Source organism: Heloderma suspectum, chromosome 2 (assembly GCF_057233095.1).
Source record: "Heloderma suspectum isolate Gila_16-S chromosome 2, 16-S_ref, whole genome shotgun sequence".
Taxonomy (NCBI): domain Eukaryota; kingdom Metazoa; phylum Chordata; class Lepidosauria; order Squamata; family Helodermatidae; genus Heloderma; species Heloderma suspectum.
In genome coordinates, this window is record NC_139459.1 from 124,961,855 (window position 1) to 124,988,161 (window position 26,307).

The 26,307-nt window shown below is 40.6% G+C and overlaps 1 protein-coding gene across 1 annotated transcript in view; it reads left to right on the forward strand.

Moving 5' to 3' along the window:
• The window catches only part of UGCG (UDP-glucose ceramide glucosyltransferase), a 46,426-nt gene that overhangs the window by 13,492 nt on the left and 6,627 nt on the right, over positions 1 to 26,307 (forward strand). Inside the window, exons 2-7 of the mRNA XM_084834686.1 lie at positions 1,897 to 2,038; positions 13,337 to 13,439; positions 14,794 to 14,895; positions 16,558 to 16,670; positions 18,993 to 19,171; positions 20,715 to 20,801. Of these exons, the coding sequence (XP_084690812.1) occupies positions 1,897 to 2,038; positions 13,337 to 13,439; positions 14,794 to 14,895; positions 16,558 to 16,670; positions 18,993 to 19,171; positions 20,715 to 20,801 (726 nt within the window). The remainder of the gene's footprint in view (positions 1 to 1,896; positions 2,039 to 13,336; positions 13,440 to 14,793; positions 14,896 to 16,557; positions 16,671 to 18,992; positions 19,172 to 20,714; positions 20,802 to 26,307) is intronic.

Consider the following 26,307-nt stretch of genomic DNA (forward strand, 5'->3'; position numbering starts at 1 on the left):
CTAATTAGATATAGCAAAATAGCACTTAAATGAGAGTGTGTTAGTGCTATAATTTAACAAATGATCTAAAAACAACTTTCTGGTCACTAGCATTTTAGCAACCTGTTTTTCTCAAATGCTTCCAAACTACAGTTCTGATCTAAAGCAAATGTTAAAAACTCAGTTTTTTTATACTTCATGGGCATAAATTAGACATAGGCAGTAAAGAGATCCCCCCAAAGGATTTAATTCTTAATTTAAATAATTGATTCTTTAATATGGTGAATTGGGCCTTCCCCTTTCATATCTGTAGCACTTATTTCATGCTCACTGGTGTGGATTAAACAGAGCTGGGTGTAGAAACAGCAGAAGTGCAATACCATTAATTAGTGTGGAAAGTCTATTGTAATTCTTCTTGTACAACAGAAGAGCAATTACTAGTAGTGCTAGGAGAGGCCTGTATGAAATCCACCTAGTTCTGTTTTGATTTACCTTGGTGGGAAACAACATAAAACATTAAGCTATGCTAAAATGAAAGGTAACACACCTGTCTACTTGTGGTGAATAATATTTTTTTCCAGGTGGCCAGGCAAGGAAGCATTATGAAACAATCATATTATGGCAGACTTGTAAAAATGTTTGTGGCCTAGTAAGTTTTGTGGACCTATTTGCAAGTCTGCTAATTAAAAAAAACTCATTAATTCTCTGCATTCACAACTGCTGAAAAAAGGTACATAGCCTCAAATCCAAGGCATACAATTAGTTTTCTTTTGACACTTGGAAATTCTTTTTAGAACAGCTACACTTCAGCTGTTCTAAAAACCAAAGCACATTACATTAATGTATGTGTGCATTCTTTGAATAAACCGACTGTAATGAGTTTCTACAAGCAACTGATAAATATTTTTGGAAACATGATTTACAGAGACTCTTTTCACTGCTTAAATCAAGGAGAGTGTAAAAAGGGGGGGATATACTTGTAAACCACTTTGAACTGTGTATGTTGTCAGGTTTGCTTGTGTCCCACCTACCCTCCTCAGAGTAACATTCTACTTCATATTTTAAGGACAATTCAACATTTATTTTACAATAAAATGGAAAGTTGTAGCATTTCTTTCATGACAATCCCCGAAGTGTTGTTCAGCTTGTTTGAGAAGCTTTACTGGTCTCTGTACTTCCAGCTTTGAGCCATGACTTCATACCTACTTATTTTAATATTATGAGCATGTTTACTTTTTGCATGAAGTACCATATAGATATTGGATCAACAGTATAGATATTGGATCAAAAATGCAAATAGCATCAGTTAGGAAAGTACTGATCTGAATGGGCATGGAGGGGGAATTTAACCTTTTTTCCTGCACTGCTGCAGTCCTGATGAAAATCCTTTTTCTGAAACTGGTATTTTGCTTTGGGGGATTTCCTTTGGTGCCAGTGAGCTATTTCCTCCTATTACAGATACTAGCCTCAGAGAAGGGATTTTCCTCAGGACTATAGCAGTGGAGGAAAATGTTAACTGTTCCCCCTCTGTGCCTGCTTAGATCATGTTAATTATTAGCCTGCAACAACACAGGAAGCTGCCTTCTACTGACACAGATAATTTGTCCATCTAGTTCAATATTAACTACCCTGACTGGCACTGACTCTCTGGGGTCTCAGACAGGACTCTTTCCCTGTCCCTCTTGGAGATGCCGCGGCTTTAACCTGGGACCTTGTTCATGCAAAGCATCTGTGTTACCATTATAGCCTCCACCCCTGGCTGATGAAATATGCTTTCCGATATGCTGAAAGCTGTTCCTGCATTTTCATAACTTTTCCTAGATCCCTACTTCAAATTGTGAAAATGAAGAGATGCATATGAATGTTTAAATTCTCACACTATTCTCGTATTTCCTAAATTGCACTATTCTTTTTCAGGCATCTACACCTCAACAAGAAAGCAACAGACAAACAACCATATAGCAAGCTTCCAGGAGTTTCACTCCTGAAACCCTTGAAGGGTGTTGATCCAAACCTCATCAACAACTTGGAAACCTTCTTTGAATTGGATTATCCTAAAGTATGTACCAAGATCTCCCTCTTTTTAGAAATTGGGCTTACTCAAGCTAGCCTTTTGGATTTTGCTGTTGCCAAATAAACTATTGTAATACGTTATACTTCAGAGAGTAATATATTGGCTTTTTCCTATTATTGTATGATTACTACTGGTCACTGAACAAATGTCATAATCTATAAAATAGATTATAGCACATCTGCATGGTATTAGATCTGTGGGGTGAGTGTTCATTATCTCCTTCCCATTGGGCAACAAGCCTCTGCACTCAGCATGACATAAGAGACTTGTGCTTGTTCCCTCTCGAGACTTGTGCTTGTGCCCTCCTGCCACTCCTAGTTTTCAAAGCTATTGTTATGTAGGGTGGTGTTAAACCAACTACAGCCACACACTCCTAGAGGCTACCCAGTTTTCTAGAATAATTCAGCAGGTGCACAGGTAAGCAAGTCTGCTAGATAGCAGTGCAAACCTCACAGTACAAGAAGACAGCAAGCTTAAACTTTAGAACTGATCAGGATTTAAGTAAATCCTCCTCAAAATAAGTGATGCTCTGTGGGGCCTCCAATGTGACTTCCTCTTGGGGTGATTTGTAGACTGGAGTGCCTGTATTTTCAACATTCTCTTCCAGTACAGAATATGAAAACTGATGTTATATCATTCTTTGGTTGTCATTTCTGTGCTGTGGCATAGGCATTAGTTCCCAGAAAAATCTTCTCCATGAGCATCGTTAAAGTAAACAGGAGTATTGCAAGACCAGCTTCAGTTCCTTTTAGTAGGGCTAGCAAAAGCTGGGTGCATTTCTGGAGTGTCTGTACTTTGTGCTGGGCTAGGGATTCTGCTGGTGTACCGCTCACTCTGCTGCCCAGCAGTCTCGCAGCCTGATCTGATCGCGGTGGTCTTGGGGTTGGTGTTGGAGATTCCCAGGGTGATTTTTCTGGGGAACTTCAACATCCATGCCAAGGCCACCTTGTCTGGGATGGATCAGGACTTCATGGCTCCTGTGACAACCATGAGCCTGTCCCAAGATGTTATTGGTCCAACGTATATATGAAGATGCAGTTTGGATTTGGTTTTCTCAGCTGTACAGGAGCATAGTAATCCAAAAATAGGTATTTTACATCTTTCCCTTGTCATGGTCAGATAATTTCATATAGGCTGGAGGTTTCCACACCCGGGCTAATGGAATCTGATGGATCCCTGAGGGTTTGAGAGGATTTTCCTGCTGGTATGGCAGGTCTCCTTTGAAGTCCTAGTTACTCTTTGGAATAGAGGGATGACTTAAGCTGCGGACCTGATTAACCCTAAGTGCCGTCTTCTGCTGAGTAGAGCCTGTGTGGCTTCTTGGATCTGAACTGAGGGCAGTGAAGTGAATTGGAAGGTGGTTGGAACACAGATGGAGGCAAAATCATGATGAATCCAGTCAACAATAAGCGTTGCTGGACCTGCTCTGGTGGTGGTGATGGAGGTGAAGAAACTAGTTTTTCTTCTCCATTTCATCCTCTCTGGGTTATCCAGCAGAACATTTCTGAGTGGTTTCAGGGCCTTTTTCAGTCTGAGTGGGCATTGAGGATGTGATGGAACCCTCGGTAGCACACAGTGACATATTTGCTAGACACTTTGAGAGAAAGGTCGCTTGCATACATCATGATTTAGACGTCGAAGTTGGTGCTGTGTCTTCAGTAGAGATGTCCAGAGCACTGTCTGGTCCATTTTTGTTTGATGAATTTCAATTATTGGAACCTGAGGATGTAGACAAGATGCTTGTTCAGGCCTGGCAACCTCTTGTGTGCTTAACGCTTACCCATTATGGTTTATTAAATCTAGCAATGAAGGGATGGCTGGCTGGAGGTTGTAAATATTTCCTTGAGAGAGGGAGTGGTCCCAGCCTCCTTAAAAGACAATTTGATCACTCCTAAAGAAACCTAACTTGGACCCAGAAGGTGTTAACAGCTACAGATTGTGGCCAATATTCCCTTCCTGGGCAAGGTGCTCAAGAGAGTGATGACTAGTTGTTTTTGGATGAAACTTATTTTCTGACTCCCTTTCAGCTAGGTTTCAGGCCTGAGTTTGGGATGGATATGCCCATGGTTGCCTTGTCGGATGACCTTTTCCAGGAGAGAGACAGGGAGAATGTGACTTTGTTGCTTCTGCTGGACCTCTCAGTGACTCTCAGTATCATCAACCATGGTACCCTTCTGGGTAGACTGTCATAGTTATGTGGGGGGGGGGGCACTGCTTTATGGTGGTTGCACTCCAACCAGGATGGCCTATTCCAGAAGGTGGTGGAGGATTTTTGCTACGCTCCTTGCTGTTGTGCTTTGGGGTCCCATAGGAATCTATTCTTTCCCCCATGCTGTTTAACAACTACATGAAACTGCTGGAAGAGATAATCTAGAGTTGGGTTGAGGTGTCACCAGTATGCAGATGTCACCTAGCTCTGTCTTGTCCTTCAGATACAGGAAAGGCTGTTGATGTTCTGAACTGGGCATGGTAATAAACTGGATGAGGGTGAACAAATGGAGACTCAGTCCAGACAAGACAGAGGTTTGTTCATTTGCTCAAGAAAAAAGTATTCAACCTGTTAGGGGTTGCAGTCCTCCTAAAGGACTGGGTGAGGGGATCAAGGCAGTGGTGAACGCCTCCCTTGAGGAGGGAGTGATGCCATCAGCCCTCAAGGAGGCAGTGATAAGACCGCTCTTAAAGAAGCCCTCCTTGGATCCTCAAGTTCTGAACAACTTTCACCCAGTCTCAAATCTGCCATTTTTGGGCAAGGTGATTGAGCGGGTGGTGGCAGTGCAGTTGAAGGCACACTTGGAAGAAACTGATTATCTAGACCCATTTCAGTCGGGCTTCAGGCCTGGGCATGGGACAGAAATGGCCTTGGTCGCTTTGGTGGATGATATGAGGAGGGCTCTGGATAGGGGTGAATGCTCCTTCCTTGTTCTCCTCGACCTCTCAGCGGCTTTTGATACCGTTGACCACGGTATCCTCCTGGACCGCCTGGAGGGGTTGGGCATTGGAGACACTGTATTGCGGTGGTTCCGGTCCTTCCTCTCCGGCAGGTACCAGAGGGTAGCACTGGGAGAGGAGGTTTCGGACCCGTGGCCACTTACTTGTGGGGTGCCACAGGGTTCCATCCTCTCCCCGATGCTATTTAACATCTTTGTGAAGCCCCTGGGGGCTATCATCAGGAGGTTTGGGTGCAGTGTCATCAATATGCGGATGACACGCAGCTCTTCCTCTCATTCAAATCTTCACCAAGGTTGGCCGTAGAATCCCTGTCCAAATGTCTGGAGACGGTGAGTGGCTGGATGGGGAGGAATAGGCTGAGGCTGAACCCTGACAAGACCGAGGTACTTTTGGTGGGAGACAAGAGGAGGCTGGGGGATGTTGACCTGGTGTTGAATGGGGTACGGCTACCCTTGAAAGACCAGGTCCGCAGCCTGGGGGTCATTTTGGACTCTCAGCTGTCCATGGAGGCTCAGGTGTCAGCTGTGAGCCGGACAGCGCTGTATCAACTCCATCTGATACGGCGGCTGCGCCCCTTCCTTCCCGACCATCTGCTCCCATCAGTAGTACATGCCCTGGTCTCCTCTCGTTTAGACTACTGTAATGCGCTGTATGTGGGGTTACCCTTGAAGACGGTTCGGAAGCTGCAGCTGGTACAGAACGCGGAGGCTTGCCTGATTAAAGGCAGCCGCCGGCGAGATCACATCACTCCAGTGCTGAAGGAGTTGCACTGGTTACCAGTTGTTTTCCGGGCCAAATTCAAGGTGTTGGTTTTGACCTTTAAAACCCTATATGGTTCCGGCCCAGCCTATCTTAAGGAGCGCCTCCAGCAGCACCAGACAGGCCGCTTAACAAGATCAGCTTCGGATGGCCTTCTCTCTTTCCCATCAGCCAGGACAGCTAGACTGGTGGGGACGAGGGAGAGGGCCTTTTCTGTGGTTGCCCCCACTCTGTGGAACTCCCTCCCTAGGGAACTCCGTCATGCCCCCTCTTTAATGAGCTTCCGTCGTGCATTAAAAACGTGGTTGTTCAGGCAGGCATTTGGGGTGGGTTAGGGTATTTTAAAAAAAATGTTTATGGTAAAATTTTATTGTTTTAAATTGTTTTATGGTGGGTTGTACATCGCCCAGAGTGGCTGGGTGACCAGTCAGATGGGCGATTAATAAATTTAATAAATAAATAAATAAAGGATCAAGTTTGCAGTTTGGGAGTGCTTTTGGATCAAACATTGTCATTAGAGACTCAATCACCCTCTGTGCCTTTAATCAGCTTTGGCTGATACAGCAGCTGCAATCATATCTGGATGGAGTTAGCTTGGCCACAGTTAATTATGCTTTGGTAACCTCATGTTTAGACTGTTGCACTGCAGTGCACATGGGGCTGCCTTTAAATATTGCAACATTGATTCAACATAGAGTGACAAGATTATTAAGTGGACTTTGGTATTTCAATCATAGTATTCCAGTGCTTTACCAGTTGCACTGGCTCCTGGTCCATCTCCATGTTCAGTTTAAAGTGCTGGTTTTAACCTATACTTCCCTAACAGTTTAGGGCCAGGTTACCTGAAAAATAGCTTTCTCTTATATATGCCTACCCAAACGTTAATATCCTCTTCCGAGATGCTGCCTCGTGTGTTTCTGTCAAGTGAAGTGGGTGACTACTAAGAAGATGGACTTGTCAGTAGTGGCACCTTCATTGGCCCAGTTTGCACATCTCAAGTACTAATGGATTCTTTAAACTATGGGTAGTTATGATCATATGGGAATGAGCTTGCTTCTGCCCACTTTCCTGCTTCCCCTTTGCTAAACAACCACGAACCCAGTACTCTGTTTGTTGAGGGAGAAACAACCTAGAGTTTTAATCCAACAACAAACCATGGGTTGTATACCAAAGTGGAAGCAGGCAAGTAGGCAGGAGCCAGCACACTGACTTGCTCTTGCGTGGTCATGACTACCAATGGTTTTAACAACCAATGGGTAGTCATGATGTGCAAATTGGGTCATTATGTTCTTTTTGGTTGCAGGTGAAGACCTTTTTATTCATCCAGGCTTTTTAAACATTCATTGGGCTCTCACTGTTTCATCCAAGCTGCTAATTATTTTTTGCTGTCTTTATTATGTTGCATTTCCCTGCTTGTTTCTTTAATTATGGTCGTTCGTATATTGTAATGTTTTATTTGGTAGTTTTGATCTATAAAGTGCCTTCGATAATATTTGTTGATGGAGAGCGATATAATTTTTATCAATCACATGAAAAATGACTAGTGGATTTTTAAAATCACTGTTTATGCCTCTATAATCCATGCATTTATATTTTATCTGTAGTTGATAAGGTAGCTAATGTTGTAGATTAATTAATCCCATACAAATACAGTGTTCTGTAAACTCACAGATTTTGAAAGTGACTTGAACTTGTGATGTTGATAAGTGTCTACTGCTTTGCTGGAGTGGCTTAACTGCCCAAAACTTCTTCAGTGCGTGTTGACCAAGTGCTCTGACTCGTATCCATACTTTCACATCTTGGTTGATACTGCCCTATGAACTGCAATCACTGGGAATTCCCCTGGACAACTTAACCTCTGTCACAGATGTTGTAATAACATCCTTCTTGGAATCTAGGCAATACTCACCAGCCCTAATTCATCATCTGGGCTACAGATGACTTAATCTCTTCATTCCAAGTGGAAATCGCTTGTCATCTGACTTTTCTCATTGTTTTTATTTGGATTATTCTTGGTCTTCTCTGTGTTGAACTGTGTTAAACCTACAGTTTCCGGGGTTGACTTTCTTCCTAAGAGAAAGGGGAAAGTTGGAGTATAATGGAGAGCTAATTTGAATAAATGAAATATGAGAAGTCCTAAATGCAGCCATTTCACCAGCATTTTATGTAACCAGAGTTAGACAAAGCAGGGCACAATTTGTCTGATTGTAAATCCATGAATAAGAGGGTGATTTTTCTAGAGCACAGTTTCATAGATGAAATATATACAGTTCTGTATGCCAAGCAACTAACTGCAGAAGGTAGAATAAACTGCAAGAAATGCATTTTGCTAAATGAGATGAGACTAAAATTCACATTTTAAAATTAACCATGTTAATAAACAATAAGCAGTGTGGTTACTTTTAAGATACTTTATTATCTTAAATAACATATTTTGTTATCTTTTTTACCTTTTTGGAATGATTAATTCCAAGATAGGGTTCAACGTTACACCTTATTTTCACATCTTACATCTTCCCTTTCAAAAAAGGGAAGGTGTTTTTTTAAGTTTATAGTTAAAAAGCGACATCACTGCTCAGTGCTTTCTTTCCCCATTTTTATAACATTGGGCAGTATCCAACAGGGCATTTATGCCTCTGCCAATTCTCCTGCGCCTCGCCAATTCCCACTTGCAGAACAGAAATTTAGCACTTCCAGGGGCTCCTGGAAACAAGTGAAAACTTTTATTTCTGGAACAGGGCAGGATGGAGGAGCTCACATAAGTGAGCTCCACTGACCTGTCTTGATCCAGAAATGAGCATTTCCACTCATTTCCATTTCCAGTCTTCTTCTGGGAAACGTTAAACCTCTGTTGCGCAAGTGGTGGGTCCCACTTGCACAATGGAATCAGTGGGACCCACTGCTTGCACAGCAGAATTGGCAGGGATGTAAACGCCCCATGCAATACTGCCCATTATAATTTATTTATTGTATATCCTGTGTGAACTCAATTTTCAAAACAACTAAAAAAAAACCAACCCTAACCAGGCTATTCTGTTGAGAGAATAATTGTTCACAAATACAAGAAAAATTGCTTGTTCTTGAGTTAACTTGAGGTTGTTTAACCTGAACCTCAAGTGCCCAGGTTTGGATGTCATGGAAGTAGGAAGCAGTGCGCATGCAGCACACATCCCCACAATTCATGGATTAATTAACCCACAACTTACTGTCATGACATCTGAACAGCCCTAAAAGGTTAGCCCTCTTCTTGAATAGTGGATAAAATAATTCTTTTAGAAGCAGCTTCTGAATACTCCTGATCAGCAAGATAATTTAAATATTTTACTGTGTGAGAATATGAGTGCATGAGAGAGAATCCTCCTTCTGGCATGTCATGAAATGGGTTGAAATTATCTAGGTTGATCTCACCTTCATAATGAAACTATAGTATTCCACTGTGTGAACAAATTTATGTTGAACTGTGTTTGCCCATATCCTGATGGGGTAAAAAGTGTGTGGTGATTTGATTTGTCATGTATATCTCACCCGCTACCAAGGGCTGTTTGAGAATGAATATAGTAATCAAAACATCCTGCCCTATCCCTGTATATTTGGGTAATGTGTTTTTTATCATAATATTTCAGCCCTTCAGGTCTTCACACTTAATGATGTTGACATAGAATAATTTCCACAATATAGACAAGACATTTAGGTATTATGTAACATTTGCCTCAGATTCTAAACTTCCTTTTGCTAAGTGTATACTTATTCCAACTAAGTATAACATCCAGGTTTAAAGTAAAATTCTTCAGCCATTGAAATGTGTTAACAGTAATATTCTTGTTAGCCCAAAATCTTTGGATTGGTTGAGTTTTAGAAAAGCATGTCAGTTAAGCATTTTTGTCTGTATGTTTTGCATATATATTTATACAAAATGTTAATCAGAAGAACCAATTTTTTCACATGCACATCCCTGTAAAATCAGTACTTGTAGATAATTTGCAGCATATCCTTCATAGCATATGTATACATCCATTGCTTTCTCTTTTCTATTTTAGGCATGGTTGTTCTCCCTCCTGCCCAACAGTTGTGTTTTACTGAACAGTTGGTTCATATATGAAATTTGGATTAAAATCTAGCTCATTAAGCCCATCTTTTCTTTTGTGGGAAAAGATAACTAATATTCTGAAGTTAAGCTCTGGGAAATACTTTAACAAACAGAAATGGAACTCCACAGGAGGTTAAGTCTGGGTTATTATTCATATGCCTCTCAATTTCTTTATTTGTCTGATTATGGCTCTCTCTCTTGTTCGGTATTCACAGGAATGAATGCATTCCACTGCTTTCTGTAGGGCGAGGAAAAGGAGTTTGCAAAACCATGGGATAGAATATTATCAAGAAGGAAAGGGAGTCATGATGGTGCTTTATGTTTTCTGGAACAGGTGGTTCCTAACAACTTATTTAAATGCTGTTACTCCCAGATTTCTCCCATGCAGCACTCATAACAAATGGATGGTTTGGGTTTGTTGTATCAACTGCATGATCAAATTAATTCTAAATAAAGAAACTGATGGACAAATTATGGGAGCACACATTGATAAGAATCTTGTCAGACAATTTAAACCTCCTACGAAGTTGCATTTGTATTTGTTGACCGGCTGTTCTATAAAGTTTCCTAGGAGGAGAAAAAGCTGTCTGTTGATAGGGAGCATTTCAAGATTATTACTGTAACAATACAGATGTTGTAATGGTATCACAGTATCATAATTATTTTGATTCTTGCTACTAAACCGTAAAGTAAAGAGATGTGTTTGTATATAACAATTTGTACTTTTCTAAATTTTATTTTTATTTCAGTGATACAAATTACATGATAACAAACACCCCTAACAACAACAACAAAAACAGAAACAAAAGGAAAAAGAAAAAAAGAGAGAACAAAACCACACACACAAAAACACCCCTAACATATACACAGGGATCTTACTGTCTGTTAAAACATTAAATAATGGATTACATCAGGAATCATTGCCATTTAGGCTATATAAGAAAAATATCAAACCTTAAAATCTATACATTTTGTATTTGCTAGTTTCTTGATGACAAATCTGTCAATATGTCTTTCCAATACTTCAATTGATGCTCTGGAGGATTATATAAGGAATTTTCTGTATTTATAAATAAAATAAAAGGAAACCAAGTTTCTTCAAAATTATCCATATATCTTTCTCCTTTTACATATTTCAGTTTACTTGTCAGTTTTTCTAATAGAGCTGTTGTCCAGACTCTTATTTAACCAATTATACTCTGGAAGACCATTTACATTTTTCCATCTTTGAGCAATTTCAGATCTAGCCACAGCAAGGAGGATTCCAGTCAAATCTGTATGTCTTAATTGATCATTTTGTCCAGAAAATATGGTCAATAATAAGTCGCCCTGAAAACGTATTATCTGATTCATCATTCATGACAGGAATGAGATCACTTGTTCCCAAAAGGATTTCACTATTGGGCACTCTAACCACATATGTTTAAGTGACCCTCTTCGCTGCACCCCCTCCAGCAAATTGTGAATATGTTTTTACAGAGCGTGAGTGTTGAACAGGGCATAAATGCCATCTATGTGTCGCCCTCAGCATATTTTCCTTTGTTGAAGCTGATATGGATCTCTTTGGAACGGAGGTCCAGAACTTGTTCCATTTCTCCTCTGGGATGTCTATATCTAAATCTGATTCCCATGCAAGTTTAAAACCACGTGGTATCCCAAATTTAGCTTCGATTAACCCAAGTCTATATGCCCAAGACTTGGCCTTTAGTAATATTAGTAGTGGTGACACAGTAGTTTTCACAAATAGTCAAGGACCTTAATGATCCATTAGTTTGATAAAGTTTTTTTTACCAAATGAAAGGATTTGGTATTTTTGGTACCATGAGGCCTCTAAATTCCCTAGTTTATTATCAGGTTGGTCTATAGTTAAAGGCTTCCCACTGACAAACAGATCTGTTAAACTGTATATTCTCCTGTCTTTCCATTGTGCAAATTGGTCAAATTTATCTGGAAAAGAAAAATCTGGATGTGAGAGAACTGGAATTAAAGATGATGGCTGCAGGGCTAATATTTTTACTCATTGGTCCCAAGTTTTCAAGGTGCATGATAGAAATGGATTATTAATTTTCTTAATTTCTTTGGCTCTCCAAGGTAAAAAGGACAACATATTATAATTTGGACCAATACCATTAACTTCCATAGATATCCATTTTGCCGTATTGTCCTCTCTAATAAATTGTATCATATTTTTAATTTGGTATAAAGCAAAATACATGTCCAACTTTGGGACCACTAATTCTCCTTCTTTAGTATGTGAATACCAAATATTTGCTAAAAATCGTCTTTGTTTAGTAACAAAGTTTTCTAGAGTCTGTTACCAAATCTTCATTTTTGATTGTCCTGGATATAATGGAATTGTTTGGAAGAAAAAAAAGAAAGAATCTGGGAAGTATATGTGCCTTGAATGCAGCAATTTTGCCCAGTATTGATAAGTTAAGGATTTTCCATTCACTCATCTTGTTTTTTATCCATTTAATCAATGAATCATAATTTCTGTTCAATAACTGTTTCAAATCTTTTGTTAATATAATTCCCAAATATTTAAGATAAGAAAAACATAGTTAAATCAATTAAGTTCTTAATTTTATACTGTTCTTTTATGGATACATGGAGGGAGCAATCCTATGGCCGCTAGACAGCAGCTAGACAGCCATAGGATATGTGGTTTTCCAGAAACAGACCCCCCCCCTTACTTCCATGCTGCCTCTGAGGCTCCGTGCAACAGCCCTGTGCTTTGCACTCACAAGAGGACTGTGGAGTGGCCGAAAAGGGTCGTTCCAGGGGGTGTTCTGGGGCGGGGAGGGCGGAAATGCCTGTACGGCACATCCAATGCGTCATACAGCAGCCTCCTCCCCCACTCAGGCCTCCTGCTCAGCCCTCCAATTGGCTGTATATCTGAAAATGGAGGGCAGGAGAAGTGGGGAGGGAATGATCCCCCTGTACCCTGCATTGGATAGGCGGTCGCCTCCAAGTTTGGAGGCGGCTGCCTATCTGAAAAGGATTGCACCCTTAAACGCATTAATTTTGACTTTGCATAATTTATTTTTAGGCAGGAATAAGATCTGAAAGTTGATAATCTTTTTTTATCTGCGATAATACTGCCGTTGGGTTTGTGAGAAATAAAATTATATCATCAGCATACATATTTATTATATGTCCATAACCATTAATATTTACTCCTGTAATTCTGGGATGTGTCTTAATTAATGAAGCTAATGGCTCTAGGGCTATTGCAAGTAAGAGGGGGGACACTGGACATCCCTCTCTTGTACCTCTCTCTCTTGTACCTCTATGTAAATCAAATGGTGTAGAGTCCAATCTGTTGGTTCTTATCTGTGCCTTAGTATTTGCATATAATCTATCTATTAATGAAACAAAATATTCACCATAATTGGCTTTTTTAAGCAATTCAATAAGGTAAGGTCTCTCAACCTTATCAAAAGCAATTCGTACTGTATAACAATTTGTACTGTTTCTTTTTCCCCCAGTATGAAGTGCTCCTTTGTGTACAAGATCATGATGATCCTGCCATTGATGTGTGTAAAAAGCTCCTTGGCAAATATCCCAATATTGATGCAAGGCTATTTATAGGTGAGTGAAGGAAGACTTCTATCATGGTGTTGCCTTTTAACAGATGATTGGACCAGATGGCAAAGAACCGAAATGGAAAAAAAAAGTCTGGGGTAATACATTAACTTGCAAATATTGTAAAGGAATACATGTAGGTTAAGCATTCTTGCTGCAGAGTCACAGATTGTAAAACAAATGTAAACAATGTTTTAAAGTAAATTCTCTGTGCAGATGACTCTCCATTCATTAGGTAATTCTAGAGTTACATTTCAGTTGTAGAAGTCTTGTATTTCAGTCATGTACAAGCTGACTTGTAGATGGAGCTGCAAATGGAAATAGTCTGAACATGCCCCTGTTGGCTAGAGTTATTTCAGAAAACATCATTGCAGCAGTTCTGACTATGCTCATTCTGGATCTGCATTGACAGTTACTGTTCTTCGTCTTTATGTTTTGTGCCTCAAAATGTAAAGAACAACTTCTGGTGTCTGTCATATTTCCTGTCTGACTACTTTTGTATGTGCATATTAAAATGAGCATTGGAGCAACTAATGTACAGGTGGAGCCATGAAGGGATATGTGGATGTAGTGTAGCAAGATGCTACTTTGTCCATGCATATGTGCCTTTGCTACTTGCTACAGAAGAGCTCCACTTCTGGTCCCCAAGCTCACTCTGCAGTCAAATTCTTTTGTGTTGTGTTCATTAGAAATAAAGAACTGACCCTGCTATTCTCTCCTCAACTTATTTAAAGTATATTCACGTTGAGAACCAGGGCAGAACCTTAATGTTGCTGTGCTCAGAGCCTGACATTACATACAACATCATCATCATCACTTTTAATTTTGTGTGCCACTTTTCTACACCATGTGCCCAAAGCGGCTCACAACACAAGCACAGCAATACAAAAACAAGAATGCATCAGTATATCAGTTGGAATAATACATAATTACAATAACAACCCAACTGTTCATTTCATTAATACAAACATTACATTTTAAATTAAGTATAAAATAAGCAATTTCAACCATTAAGGCACAATATCACTTTATAGTAATCAGTAATGCATAAGTCAAAGACAAATACAGCAAACCTTTTTGGTATTAACATACAGCCAATAACCACTTTGCCCCAAAGTGCCAAATGCAGGAAATAGCACCAGGTTTCTTCCAACCTGCAGTTAGTGATCTCCTATGCCTCACTCTGTCATTCTGATATAGCTGTTAGGGCTCTAGCAGAGAATTAGGGTGATGTTTAGTCTCTTCCTCTGTGCTCTGGATGTTCCTGGTGCTTCCTTTCATCTCCATTTTATTCAGAAAGTAGTATATTCTAAAAACATGTGCATGGTTTGTGCATATAACTTAGACTTTGTTTTTTAAGGTGGTAAAAAGGTTGGGATAAATCCAAAGATCAACAATTTAATGCCAGCATATGAAGTTGCCAAGTATGACCTTATATGGATCTGTGATAGCGGCATTAGAGGTAAGTGGGTTCAGTCAGAGGCAATATAATCTTTTTAAAAGTCTCTTGACTTCATGCTCTTAAACTTGGTGGTGGCAGTATTAGTAGTAGTAGTAGTAGTATTCCGTCAGTGTATATGGCACTTCATAGAGTAACATAAGCAAAAGTCCGAAGTCCCCAATGGACTTCAAAAGTCAGAAGTCCAATGGACTTTAGAATTCAAATTTCAGGGAACTGGGGACAAATAAGGGCACGAGCACAGCAGGAGAGGCAATGGTAACCTGGGACGTATGTGAGCAAATGAAGTTTAATTGAGATTACAGTGGCTTGTCTCTGGGACAAATGGGATAACATGTAAATGCGAAGTGACTTTTTTTTAATTCATGAGATCTTGGCATGGGTTAATTACACTACTTGCCTTGCTGCATGTATCATACTTAGATGAAGCTCAGGGAATAAGATTGGACTTTCTTGGGCTAGCATTACAGTAGTAAATCTTCAATTTAAGCTAAAGCTTGTGTTTGCTGTTCCCAGTGTAGCAGCTGCATCAGGTGAATGACATTTGTTGTCTAGACTGTAGTGTCTTCTGTAAGTATTGGGTTAGCAAAAGTTATGTCAGGGCTATACAGTTAGCTAGAGCCTCATGTGGCACAGAGTGGTAGGCGGCAGTATTGCAACCGAAACTCTCCCCTCGACCTAAGTTCGATCCTAGCGGAAGCAAGGTCTTGGGTAGCCAGCTCAGGTCGACTCAGCCTTCCATCCTTCCGAGGTCGGTAAAATGAGTACCCAGCTTGCTGGGGGAAAGGTAGTCACGACTGGGGAAAGCAATGGCAAACCACCCCACTACAGTCTGCCATGAAAATGCCAGCACGAGCGGCGTCTCTCTAGGGGTCAGTAATGACCCGGTGCTTGCACAGGAGGAACCTTTCCTTTCATTCAGTTAGCTTCCTCATCTACTGTTGCTGTTTTAGTCAAGACAGTAGAACTCTTAACTCTGAGTGGGATCTAACACTGTCATTCCACTGACAGAACCGCTTCTGATAGCAGAATTGGGAGGGGGATTTCCCTTCCCCCTTCAGCCCTTGGCACATCCTCAAAACCTGCACCAGAAGGCTGGGAAAGTGTCCAGAGCAAATTTTCAGGTGGCGTGGAGGGCTGCAGAGGAGAGGGGAAGAAAGTCCAGCTGCACTAATGGACATCCGCTAGCAGAACATTGGATTTAGGCTTTCTGAATAGTTTATCTCCCTCACTTTGGTCACTATTGGAAGGTTGGCCAGAGCTTTTTTTACTAGATGACAAAGCATTCCAGACAGTAATGTTGCACTTTGTTTCAAGCAAAAACTCCAATTCTGAATGACACTTCAGCATTTGCATTTGTATTTTAACTTTTGCTTCACATTCTTAATTGGAAGTTTTTATTATGCTTGGATTTGTCTTCTGGTATTTTTTCCTGTGTGTTCAAGCTAAAACTCTAACGCAGAATGTTGTGACTATATATAATACGCAAGTGATTTCTTGGAAGTTGTCTTGTTTTTCCTGTTAATGTGAAATAGACTGTACTTGCTTAAAATCTTTGGTATAATTGAGAAATCAATATTCTCCCATAGGTTTAAGCTAAAATATATAGGCTTCTTATAAACATTAATCCATGTATGTTAACCACAGTCCAATTCTTATTTTTAGTAACTCCAGATACGCTAACTGATATGGCCAACCAAATGACAGAAAAAGTTGGACTGGTCCATGGCCTGCCCTATGTAGCAGACAGACAGGGCTTTGCTGCCACTCTAGAACAGGTAAGTGCCTTTTGTGCTCTTGCTTCTTCCCCAGTTATTTTCCTGCCTCCAGTTTTGTGTATTTAAATTCCTCAAAGCTATGATATTTTAAAGCTCAAAAAAATAGAATAAACAGCCATCTGAGTACAAGAAATATGCAAGAGTAATAAAACTTACTTGTATTTCCTTCCTGTTGTAACCTAAATCATAACTGTGGATTGTTTAATATCTGTGAGGAATAAGAGCATTTAAAGATTTTAGATGAGTGTTTTGCCCAGAATTCCATATACAGAAATTATAATGTATCAGTCTTATGTACAGGAGCCCTCTCATCTGGGTTTTCTAATGGGTTTGAGTGAGAAACTCACTGGAATGCTTCTCCTTTGCTCTTGATGATGGTTAATTCTTCTGTGGCCTATGGCGACCCTGTGACCCTCCCATCTGTGGGTGGGAGGGCACTGCTGCATCATGTAATTGTTCGTTTGGACTCTTGAATTCTAATCTGAGGGGACTGGTAAAAATGAAATTGAAAGGAAAAGTCAAGGGGGTCAGATCTCTCTAGAATGTTTGGGGGTTACTCAAAACCACAATAATAGAAGCTCAGCTAGAATGTATACCAAGACCAGTGTCCAGCTCAGCACTACTAATGTAAATTACATTGTGCTAGCATAAGTGATCTATATTGCAACGCCAATTAAGTTTGCTGGCATGACAGTTTCCCTCTATTTATATGTAGTGGCATGAGACAGTAAAGGAACCAAAGTCTCTGTAGTTAGCTGCTATACGAATCATAGGGCAGGTGATGCTTCTTTGATTTCACATGACATCCCTTTTTGTTTTGCTAACATGCCTTAACACAAAACTGAATGACACTTATTGCCACTGAAATTCTGTATTTTGATGTTGACACATTGACCGGGTTCAGACAACACACCACAATTTTAAGCTGTAGCACCTGCAGGCACCAAATTGCATATGCATCCCATTCTCAGGAGTTGTTGTGTTGTGAAACCTGGGGAACATGGGTTATGTGAGGGCTTCTCCTTTGCTCCTGATGTAGATTAACTCTTCTGTAGCTTGTAGAGGTTGGAGAGTTAAACAACTCTTGCATAAATCAAAGGTTGTTTAACCCTTGTGTAACCCATGCTCCCCAGGTTTGCACAACATGACAAACCCCAAGCAGGGGTTGCATTTTCAAAATGGCAGCCACACACACCACAGCCTCACAGTATGTTAAATAATCCACAGTGGGCTGTCATGTCATGTGAGCAGCCCCAATGCATAGTATGATCAATTATTTCAGATGATGAATGCTTCTAAGAGTGCAATCCTATGTCCCATAGACAGCATCTGGGGGACATAGGATATTTTGGTTTCTGGGATCCGAGGCTGGAACAAGGGCTTTACGCAGCTTCCTGTGCTCGTCCCAGCCTCCTTCTCTCCCTCTCCCCAAAGCCATGCCTAGATGACGAAATTGCTCATCTAGGGAAAATGCAGGGTATCCAATGCTCCAGCTGCCCTGCACTGGATATCTGGCAGTTTCTGACTTTGGAGGCTGCTGACTATCAAGATAGGATTGCGCCCTAAATGAAAGTCTGGTACTGGAGCAGCCTGTTTGACATTCCTTTCCCTTATTCATCCCACCCCCTCCACCATGAATCCCTTTCTCTCTTGTGACTTTTCTTCCATTTTCTTACTAGGAAACTCCTTTTATAGAAATTCTCCTCAAAATATTTGTGAACTCACAGCTTCTCCACTGTCTTGAATAATGTTGACCTCCCTGCAATTTTAGCTTGTGGTAGGCCTTTTAATCCATGCCCTCCAAAAGTCCCCCTAGATTGAACAGTAAAACCCCAAAGTGGCAATATGGATTGGTTCATAGAACTTTTGTGTGGCATAGAACAAATACCAAGCATTAATCTTTGTTCTTCAAAAGCAGCAGCATAGTAAATGTAGGTGCTCCAGTTTTGTGGATTGTAGAAGGGAATCCACATACAGACTGCCATTGTATCTGTGCAGATCTTTATATGGATAGCAAAATCTGCACCAAGCACAGACATGGCTGGTTGACATGGGTCATTGTACAGAGATGAGATGTTTGTTGTCTTAGCAAATTAAAGCACATTTTTACAAATGGCTACACAAATCAAATAAGGCCATTATGCTGGATATGCATAAGTACAAAAGTAGTGCGTATGATATCAGTGTACATTTTTGCAGGGAGATGATTAAAATTTTCTATGTTCAGTGGACAAAGGGTGGAAGTATGTGTGAGTGCTAAAGACAAACATGTCATGATATGAGAGACCATAGTATGATTACTTAGCTGTTTTTATTTAACAGGTGTATTTTGGCACTTCCCATCCAAGGACATATATTTCTGCCCATGTAACTGGTTTCAAATGTGTAACAGGAATGTCTTGCTTGATGAGAAAAGATGTCTTGGATCAAGCTGGAGGACTTATTGCTTTTGCACAGTACATTGCTGAGGATTACTTTATGGCTAAAGCAATAGCTGACAGGTACGATTATGATGATCTCCAGGGAAAGTTCTTCTTAGAGTACATTATTTTAAGCTTAGCGTATTTTGTACTGCAGCCTTCCCCTGCCCAGATGTTTTGGACTACAACTCCCAATATTCTTGACCTTTGGCCATGCTGGCTGGAACTAATGGGAGTTCCAGACATTTGGCGGATACATGGTCAAGGAAGCCTGCTGTACTGGTTCTGTGTATTGGTTTCTAAAGCCTACAGTAGCACACTGTTATTAGTGTAAGGGAGTAAAAGTTATGATTGACCCAATGGAACATACAGCTAAAGCAGTTTAACTCATCTATAAACTTTTTAAAGAATCTTTGTTCAGTGAAGCTAGTGAGTTATCCAGAAGTCTTCCTCACTATTCAGAGATCATTGGAAGCATTTGCTGACTCTTGTGGTATCTTCAAAGGATAGCGGGAATACACATTTCATAGAATAGTAATAGAATAATAGGATTGGAAGGGGCCTATAAGACCAGCGAGTCCAACCCCTATTTCTGCTAGCCCAATGCCCAGTGATTATATAGTTTTCAAAGGGGAGGAGTACTACCTGTTGAGCCATGTGTCTTTCATGCATATGTAGAAGAAAGGGTTTATCACCTTCTTGAATAGGATTGCAAACAGGAATTTTCTGGTGTTGGGCATCTTTACTGTTTGGTCTTTTCCTATCAATTAGAATAATTCTGCCATAACTTTTGTTATTTCAGGCAGTGGGACTCTCTCATATTAAATGGCTTTTTAAAAGAAGTTTGAAACTTGATTCAAGCTTGTCTAGTAAGTTGGGTGGTGACTGATGGATAATCAGGAGGCATGCCGCTGCTGCTACATATTACTACCTGTATTTGTTGGTTACAGCGGAGGGGTTTGAAGGTAGCCATGTGGGATGAAGTGAAGTCAAATCTCATTCCACAACCTTCAGAAATGTAATTAAGGGCCAAGCTATATGGAAGCAGAATCATGTGGTGCAACTCAAGCTGGACTATATGCCATTTCAGACTGGAGGTGATGGTTAATGTGTTTATATGACCATTAAAATAAACTCCTCACATGTAGAAAAGTGACATGGCAGAGAGAAAAGTTCTACCTTCACCTTTTCACTGATACGCTAAGTGGTATGGGGAAGAACATGCAATGCCCTGCACATGCTGTCTGAATTGGTTCTATGGCTGTCTAGCTAGAGCTGCACCACAATGATTTGTGTAGCTTGGCTCTCAGGGTAGTAAGTTACATTCTGAAGCACTGATAACACCTTAACTAGTAAGGGTGCAATCCTATGCGTGCTTAGACAGGAAAAAGTCCTTCAGTTCCCAGAATTCCCCAGCCAGCCATACTGGCTGAGGAATTCTAGTTGTAGGACTTTTTCTGTCTAAACATGCATAGGATTGCATCCTAAATAACATTAGAGGAAAGTATATTTAGTGTTCATCCTTGACACGTGTAAAAAAAAAATGGCTAGCCAACATCTTTGACATTTGAAGAGTTGCTTATTGTTTATTGTGGTTACATTCGTGGTTTGCATTCATTTTCAGAGGCTGGAAGTTTGCAATGGCCACACAAGTTGCAATGCAAAACTCTGGCTCCTATTCAATTTCCCAGTTTCAATCAAGAATGATCAGGTAAAATTCTAACTTTTCATTTTCTCATTTCCTGACAACTTCCATGTTTTACAGTTTATAGTAAACTCTCTGATCCAGTCTACCAAAAATGCGAAAGTATCAATTTAGTATTTCACACAGCTTTTCATTGAGGTACAAGTGTTAAAAGAAATATTGTCTGAAACAGTAATGCACTATAATGACAAGTGACCTTGCGGTCTTGTGTTGTTGTTTTTTGCAATATGGTCACAGTATAGGCTATGTAAGGGAACTATCCTTTATGGATTACTATACTCAGTATTTTAATAATGAACAATTAAGCATTTTCCGTTTTTTATGGTTAAGATCCAAACGCCAACTACCTGTATTCCTGATCATTGCCCATCCTGGCTATTGACAACTAGCTAGGGAGATTGATTGGATGGGTCCAAGAAGTAATTAATGTCTCTTTAAGAGAGGGAGTGGTCTCAGCCACCTTGACAGGTGGCTGTGCTGCCATTCCCTTTTGACCCAAGATATATTGATAGCTATCACCCAGTTGCTAATATCCCAATTTTGGGCAAAGTCTTGGAGAAGGTGGTGGCAGCTCAACTCCAGGTGCTTTTGAATGACACAGATTACCTAGATCCATTTCATTCCGGGTTTAGACACTGGCTTTGCTCACCCTAGTGGATGACCTTTATCAGGAGAGAGAACAGAGCAGTGTAACCCTGTTTATTCTCTTAGATCCTTCAGTGGCTTTTGATATCATTGACCCTAGTATCTCTCTGGACTGACTCTGTGGATTACTGGCTGGGGGCAGGATGATATGGTGGCTCTGCTCCTATCTGCAGTGTCAGTGCTACAAAATATCATTGCGCGGTTTTTGCTAAACTGTGGCATTTGTGTTGTGTGGTACCTCAAGGTTCCATTTTTTACTCTTTTGCTTTTTAATATCTACCTGAAGCCACTGGGTGTGGTCATCAGGGGATTTAAAATGAAGTGCCATCAATATGCTGATGGACACCCATATCTGTTTCTCCTTTCCATCTGACTCGGGAGAGCCCACACAGATGCTAAACCAGAATCTGGACTGGTAAAACAGGGTTGGTAAACTGAAGTTAGGGGCCTGTGGGTAAGGGTGTCCTGTGCTCTTGTCCAGGAATTGGGTGTGCAACCTATTCTAGATATCATTGCACTCCTCTTGAAAAAGCAGGCACATTGCTTCAAGGTACTTTGGGATCCAGCATTGTCACTGGAGGCCCAGGTGGCTTTGGTGGCTCAGAGTGCTTTTTATCAACTTTGTCTGATTCACTAGGTACAACCATTCTGGGATAGGGGTAGTCTGGCCATGGTGGCCCATGCTCTGATAACCTCCCAATTGGACTATTGTAATTTGTTGTACGTGGGGCAGCCCTTGAAAATAACCTGGAGCTTCAACTAGTGCTGAATGCAACTGCTAGAATGTGACTGGGTTTGGCCAGAGGTGATCATACTACACCAATTCTAATATAGCTGTGCTGGCTGCCTATTTGCTTCTGGGTCCAGTCTAAGGAGCTAGTGCTTTCCTTTAAAGTCCTAAATGGCTTGAGACCCAAATACTTGAAGAAATATATACTAGCCTGTCCTTGTCTTACGTTCTGCAGAGGAGGCTCTTCTCAAAGTACCATCAATTCATAACGTGACGATTATGGAAAGAGCCTGTTACAGTGCCCTCCCTGTAGAGGTGCCAACCTTGCAATAATTCCTGCACCAGATCGAAACTTTTCTGTGTTCCTGGGCATTTTAATTTGTTCAGACTGTCTTACTGTATTTTTCCTGCCTTTTAATGATGTTCTGTGATGATATTTATTGGTTTTATTTGTATGGTTGTATGACCATTTGTTTATTTATTTGTTTATCACTCTGTTACCTTTTGCTGAAGGCCGGTTTATAAAATATCAAAATAAATAAAATACAAAGTTTCTGTAGCCACTAACCAAACATAAATCAACACATCATATTTAGAATATAAAACCATTGGTCAAATAAACCTAAATAGTCCATATAATTATTTATTTTAAAGATCATTTCAACAGAACAATATATTCACATATTTATTATTCTTTTCCTAATACTGAATAAATGCATTAACCATCCAATTATAAAATATATCTAACTGTGCCTTCTCTATATCATAGTATATGTATATTAATTTTAGCCAGATCAAGTGACTGACATTTATTTTGCCCTTTCTCAACTGAAAGAATTAGAATAGTGGAAATCATTCATTTCTTCATTAAAGAAAATCATTACCTTCTTCAGCTAAGTGAATGGACCTCCTTTTTAAGGATGATGATCCCTTCTGTCTTCATAGTTTTCCTATTTGGTCTGTGTTACATCGCCTCCTGTTGTCTGAGCCCTGACACCTGTGCTGATATTTCAGGACATACATTGGGTTGTATCTAATGGTGTCATTCTGTCAGCAGAAGGGAATGCTGACGGAACAGATTCCCCCTTCCCCCTGCAGCCCCTGTGTGCACCCTAAACCTGCTCCAGAGGGTTGAAGGACCCTGTGGAGGGGGCTGCAGTGGGGAGGAAACGATGGGGAAGCCCCATTGCGTGAGCAGACGTCTGCTCTCAGGAGGATTGGATCCAACCCTTTGTTCTCTTTGATTCTTTCCTCCCCACCTCTCCTGAGACCCTGAAATCTGAGGGAAATTTGCAAAGCTCCAGCTTATAGGGGGAGAGGGAGTAATGATTTCTTCTGCACAGCACCTGTTTAACTCTAGTTTTGAATAATCAGCAGGATGTACCAGACTCAAAGGAATTGTGTAGTAGTTCACGATCTTTGGGGGCAACAAAGCTTTGGGGCTTTATGTACTTGATGGTGTGATAGGGCTTTCAAACTGTGATAAATGTTCTTTAATGTTGAGGAAATGAGAAACAGATGGATTTACAAATATCCTGAATGCAAAACAATTACCATCCCAAACAACACAACAAACCCAAACTTAAATCTCCCTCTGACACACACATGCACACACAGAGTACTTGGCTACCTGCTCCAGTACACCAGCATGTCCAGCCACTGAGAATCCAGACTGCTCCTTTCTTCATAGCTCTTGCCTGATGTGTGAATTAAAATTTTGAATAGCATTATTCTGAGTCTAATCCATCTAAGGGTGTTCACACAAACACCCCTCTGTTGAGTGGGGAAGGGTTGCGCCCTGTGGTCACACATCCTGTCAGGCACACGTTTGTGCATGCAAGGGGCCCCTATGTGCATACAAACGATCCTGGGACAATCAGGATCCTTGGCCAATCAAGATCTTCCCTCACATAGAAGAACTCTATACACATGTCAGCATGTGTGTAGGGGCCCTTTTTACCTGCACCAAACGTGCAGGCAGTGGGGAGGCACAGACACAGGGCATGTCAGGAGCCTGGGTTAACCTGCACAGGCCTGTGAATCCCTCAGTTCTTTGAGCACATGAAACCCCTTGTAGGACCTATACTTATGTTTGGGAAATTCCCACCTTCTGAAGCAGAATCCTTGGGAACACCTATTTCATTAAAAAAAAAAATCACATGTAGTTCCAGCAGAGTTATATATGCAACAGAATGCAAATGCCCAGAATGCCTGTTGAGAAATCAACTACAGGTTTTTCTACGTATATTTAAAATCACAAGTCGGTGATGACAACAACAACAAAACATGAGCAACCTGTTGCCTGACATTTCAGTTTAGGAAACTCCAACATTTCAGACTTGGATATATTTCCAACAGCAAAAAACTCAAAACATTTTAATGATATGTTTAAAACTGCATTTTAAAACTGTTCCTTTCCATGTTTTAACTGCTGTGGTATCTCCTTTCAAAATTATTTTATTGTTGCTGCTTTTAAGTACTTTTTGCTAGGTGTTTTTATTGGTTTTATTGTATTTTTATGTTATGTATGTTGCCCTGAGAGATTCAGCTATACAGTGACGTACATGTTAAAATATTGTTATTGTTGATAATAAATAATAATCCTAAAACACAACATACACACGACCTCACAGACACCACTGATGTCTCTAGTGGGCCACCCAATGTTAGGTAGTAGACAGGTTTTGACACCCCTCATGATATTGTCTCCACCATTTTCTTTACTGTCACCCAATCCTGAGTTTGGTTTATTGGTAATGTTAGATGGAATATTGGAAGTGGCTTTTATATGTATTGATAACCTTATAGCCACATTTATGTCTATCGTACCTAGTATAGGAGAATCATCTTCTCCTTGATTTTGTAGGCCAGATGTAGATCGACGTCAGGCTTCCAGTGTGATTCTGTTTTTGATGAGAATCCTGAATTTCACTAACCAAAACCAGGTGCAAAATAGTGGTGGGGACAAAGCCAGTGACAAAGTGTTGGCTCAGGAGGCAGAATCAATTACCAACTGCACTTCATGAAGCACATACAGTGGGATAACCTGCATATATTCAAGCATGAGCTTGTATATATGTTGCACACAACCTGTGGCTGAGGGGGTTGAAACCACAATTACATCAAAGACAGGACTCCCTGGCCTAACTTGGGTCAGCCAGCATTCATGTGCAATTAAGTTTTTGAACATTTTTAAAGTGTCAACTAGCCTGCTTATGTGTCAGCGGAGCATGAGACTTTGGCCTACACTTGAGTGCTGGATTTGGCCTGGGAGAAGGTCTGAGGAGGCAATTAAAGTAGACTGACTACAACTTGAGAGATATGAGATATTGTTGACTGGGAATCCAAAACAAGTTCAGTCCCACCTCTAGCTTGCTATATTAATAGTAGCCATACAATCTTCAATAGGGTTATAACAATGAACTATTCTTCGGGGTTGTTGTGTACTACAGTCTCAACCCAACCTGCCTGGAGGCCTAGTAACACCTCTGGATAACACTGTAGGGTTGTTGTAAACTACATGGAACCTGCCATCCACGTATTCAATGTGAGCTACACTGCAGGGCTGTCGTAAGCCACTTTGTCCCAACCATCGCTACTTCTAACCTGCAATATACAGACAATGAACTGCATTTGCTTTGGAATGTGCATTAGCAGGGTTCTTTAAAAAAATGTTTCACACTAAAACAAGAACTGAGTTAGAAAGAGAAGAAACTTCTCCTTTGCCACTTCCTTCTGGGGAGTGGGTTGGGATGGACATTTTCAAATCTTGGATTTCTCCATTGATTTCTATGGGCAGCTCACTTTTCCCTCCCTGGGGACATTTACAAATAACTTTTCAGTGTGAACGAGGAAATTATCCAGAGAATGAGATGGTTCTCTCTAACCTTTTAAGATATCTCTTCATCCATTCTCCTTTTGCAACCATTCCATTCTCTCTCCCCTCTGGTTTTCTGTGGTGGGGGTTTTACCCTTCCATAGTCAGTCAACGCTGTGTGGCCACTGAGCATTCAATCCTCATTGAGCTGTTTGGGGAGTTCCCCCTCCATTAGGGGCATTTCTAAAGGGTTTTTGGTACTTCTGATAACTTGAGTTCCCATGAGTCTGTAAATACCTCCCTCTTTTATATATGGGTGG